This window comes from Penaeus monodon, chromosome 28, assembly GCF_015228065.2.
Source record: "Penaeus monodon isolate SGIC_2016 chromosome 28, NSTDA_Pmon_1, whole genome shotgun sequence".
Taxonomy (NCBI): domain Eukaryota; kingdom Metazoa; phylum Arthropoda; class Malacostraca; order Decapoda; family Penaeidae; genus Penaeus; species Penaeus monodon.
The window spans coordinates 12,579,312-12,583,701 of NC_051413.1; the positions used below are offsets into that span (position 1 = coordinate 12,579,312).

Here is a 4,390-nt window from a genome sequence, read left to right on the forward strand (position 1 = left end):
CAGGAAAACTTAACCTTTATTCTTTAATTAAAAAAATGTAGCATGGAGAGTTAGACTAATATCACATTATACATATAAACACACACTTTCGACTCTTCAGTATATAGCGTCAAAACATCCCTAGAAATCTACAGTTTTTTTGCGCTTAGTAAAAGGCAGTTCGATCTGGTCCCTCCCTCACAATGCGGTAAATATCTAAAAGGATAATATTACCCTGTGACGCTGCTGTGGCAGAGAAGTCCATCCTGCTCTCTCCCTCAAAAGAGGATTAATATGCGAAAATGACAACGCCATCGAAGAGCCTTTTAGTGGGTCGGCTCTCTTCCTCCCTCAGAGTGAGATGAGTGTCTGGGGAGGATGATATTCCCCCTGGTCTGACCTGTTGCTGCAGAACGTAATGCATAGCCGAGGTTATCAGCCTGACCCGTTGCATATCGGCATTTTCATTCCTTCAGGATGGAATAAACAGCTGAAGTGACTCTCCTGACCTCATAAATAAACAGCTGAAGTAACTCTCCTGACGAAGTAAATAAACAGCTGAAGTGACTCTCCTGACATCAGAATAAACAGCTGAAGTGACTCTCCTGACCTCAACATAAACAGCTGAAGTCACTCTCCTGACCTCAGAATAAACAGCTGAAGTGACTCTCCTGACCTCAGAATAAACAGCTGAAGTGACTCTCCTGACCTCAGAATAAACAGCTGAAGTGACTCTCCTGGCATCAGAATAAACAGCTGAAGTGACTCTCCTGACCTCAGAATAAACAGCTGAAGTGACTCTCCTGACCTCAGAATAAGCAGCTGAAGTGACTCTCCTGACCTCAGAATAAGCAGCTGAAGTGACTCTCCTGACCTCAGAATAAACAGCTGAAGTGACTCTCCTGACATCAACATAAACAGCTGAAGTGACTCTCCAGACATTAGAATAAAAAACTGAAGTGACTCTCCTGACCTCAGAATAAACAGCTGAAGTGACTCTCCTGACCTCAGAATAAACAGCTGAAGTGACTCTCCTGACCTCAGAATAAACAGCTGAAGTGACTCTCCTGACATTAGAATAAACAGCTGAAGTGACTCTCCTGACATCAGAATAAACATCTGAAGTGACTCTCCTGGCATCAGAATAAACATCTGAAGTGACTCTCCTGACCTCAGAATAAACAGCTGAAGTGACTCTCCTGACCTCAGAATAAACAGCTGAAGTGACTCTCCTGGCATCAGAATAAACAGCTGAAGTGACTCTCCTGACCTCAACATAAACAGCTGAAGTGACTCTCCTGACCTCAGAATAAACAGCTGAAGTGACTCTCCTGACCTCAGAATAAACAGCTGAAGTGACTCTCCTGACCTCAGAATAAACAGCTGAAGTGACTCTCCTGACCTCAGAATAAACAGCTGAAGTGACTCTCCTGGCATCAGAATAAACATCTGAAGTGACTCTCCTGACATCAACATAAACAGCTGAAGTGACTCTCCTGACCTCAGAATAAACAGCTGAAGTGACTCTCCTGACCTCAGAATAAACAGCTGAAGTGACTCTCCTGACCTCAGAATAAACAGCTGAAGTGACTCTCCTGACGTCAGAATAAACAGCTGAAGTGACTCTCCTGACCTCAGAATAAACAGCTGAAGTGACTCTCCTGACCTCAGAATAAACAGCTGAAGTGACTCTCCTGACCTCAGAATAAACAGCTGAAGTGACTCTCCTGACCTCAACATAAACAGCTGAAGTGACTCTCCTGACGTCAGAATAAACAGCTGAAGTGACTCTCCTGACCTCAACATAAACAGCTGAAGTGACTCTCCTGACGTCAGAATAAACAGCTGAAGTGACTCTCCTGACCTCAACATAAACAGCTGAAGTGACTCTCCTGACATCAGAATAAACAGCTGAAGTGACTCTCCTGACCTCAACATAAACAGCTGAAGTGACTCTCCTGACATCAGAATAAACAGCTGAAGTGACTCTCCTGACCTCAACATAAACAGCTGAAGTGACTCTCCCATAAACAGCTGAAGGGACTCTCCTGACCTCAGAATAAAACACTGAAGTTGACTCTCCTGACCTCAAATAAACATCTGAAGTGACTCTCCTGACCTCAGCATAAACATCTGAAGTGACTCTCCTGACCTCAGAATAAACAGCTGAAGTGACTCTCCTGACCTCAGAATAAACAGCTGAAGTGACTCTCCTGACCTCAGAATAAACAGCTGAAGTGACTCTCCTGACCTCAGAATAAACAGCTGAAGTGACTCTCCTGACGTCAACATAAACAGCTGAAGTGACTCTCCTGACCTCAGAATAAGCAGCTGAAGTGACTCTCCTGACCTCAGAATAAACATCTGAAGTGACTCTCCTGACCTCAGAATAAACAGCTGAAGTGACTCTCCTGACCTCAACATAAACAGCTGAAGTGACTCTCCTGACCTCAACATAAACAGCTGAAGTGACTCTCCTGACCTCAGAATAAACAGCTGAAGTGACTCTCCTGACCTCAGAATAAACAGCTGAAGTGACTCTCCTGACCTCAGAATAAACAGCTGAAGTGACTCTCCTGACATCAACATAAACAGCTGAAGTGACTCTCCTGACGTCAGAATAAACAGCTGAAGTGACTCTCCTGACCTCAGAATAAACAGCTGAAGTGACTCTCCTGACCTCAGAATAAACAGCTGAAGTGACTCTCCTGACCTCAGAATAAACAGCTGAATGACTCTCCTGACCTCAACATAAACAGCTGAAGTGACTCTCCTGACGTCAGAATAAACAGCTGAAGTGACTCTCCTGACCTCAGAATAAACAGCTGAAGTGACTCTCCTGACCTCAGAATAAACAGCTGAAGTGACTCTCCTGACCTCAGAATAAACAGCTGAAGTGACTCTCCTGACCTCAGAATAAACAGCTGAAGTGACTCTCCTGACGTCAGAATAAACAGCTGAAGTGACTCTCCTGACCTCAGAATAAACAGCTGAAGTGACTCTCCTGACCTCAGAATAAACAGCTGAAGTGACTCTCCTGACCTCAGAATAAACAGCTGAAGTGACTCTCCTGACGTCAACATAAACAGCTGAAGGGACTCTCCTGACCTCAGAATAAACAGCTGAAGTGACTCTCCTGACCTCAGAATAAACAGCTGAAGTGACTCTCCTGACCTCAGAATAAACAGCTGAAGTGACTCTCCTGACCTCAGAATAAACAGCTGAAGTGACTCTCCTGACCTCAGAATAAACAGCTGAAGTGACTCTCCTGACCTCAACATAAACAGCTGAAGTGACTCTCCTGACCTCAGAATAAACATCTGAAGTGACTCTCCTGACCTCAGAATAAGCAGCTGAAGTGACTCTCCTGACCTCAGAATAAACATCTGAAGTGACTCTCCTGACCTCAGAATAAACAGCTGAAGTGACTCTCCTGACTTCAGAATAAACAGCTGAAGTGACTCTCCTGACCTCAAATAAACAGCTGAAGTGACTCTCCTGACCTCAGAATAAACAGCTGAAGTGACTCTCCTGACGTCAGAATAAACAGCTGAAGTGACTCTCCTGACCTCAACATAAACAGCTGAAGTGACTCTCCTGACCTCAGAATAAACAGCTGAAGTGACTCTCCTGACCTCAGAATAAACAGCTGAAGTGACTCTCCTGACCTCAAAAACAGCTGAAGTGACTCTCCTGACCTCAACATAAACATCTGAAGTGACTCTCCTGACCTCAGAATAAGCAGCTGAAGTGACTCTCCTGACCTCAGAATAAACAGCTGAAGTGACTCTCCTGACCTCAGAATAAACAGCTGAAGTGACTCTCCTGACATCAGAATAAACAGCTGAAGTGACTCTCCTGGCATCAGAATAAACAGCTGAAGTGACTCTCCTGACCTCAGAATAAACAGCTGAAGTGACTCTCCTGACCTCAGAATAAACAGCTGAAGTGACTCTCCTGACCTCAGAATAAACAGCTGAAGTGACTCTCCTGACCTCAACATAAACATCTGAAGTGACTTCCTGACATCAGAATAAACAGCTGAAGTGACTCTCCTGACATCAGAATAAACGTCTGAAGTGACTCTCCTGACCTCAGAATAAACAGTCTGAAGTGACTCTCCTGACCTCAGAATAAACAGCTGAAGTGACTCTCCTGACCTCAGAATAAACAGCTGAAGTGACTCTCCTGACGTCAGAATAAACAGCTGAATCGACCCAACTGTCCCTTGACCTGTTCTATGAAGGAGCGAACTGAAGGGACTAAGTCTCCTGACCCCTGTGACCCCGCTTTCCCCTGACCTGTTGCAATAGGAGAGGAGCTCGGCGGCCGAAACCACGTGCTTCAGCGTGGGGCTGTAGGAGGGCAGGACAGCGTAGGCCTTGAGCACGTTCACCGCCAGGATGGGCGC

At 45.2% G+C, this 4,390-nt stretch overlaps 1 protein-coding gene across 1 annotated transcript in view; it reads right to left on the bottom strand.

Moving 5' to 3' along the window:
• LOC119591369 (somatostatin receptor type 5-like) overlaps positions 1-4,390 on the bottom strand; it is a gene marked incomplete at its 5' end in the record, with an annotated part of 10,859 nt that extends 6,469 nt beyond the window's left edge. The window contains 1 exon segment of the mRNA XM_037940109.1: positions 4,281-4,390. Within this exon segment, the coding sequence (XP_037796037.1) occupies positions 4,281-4,390 (110 nt within the window).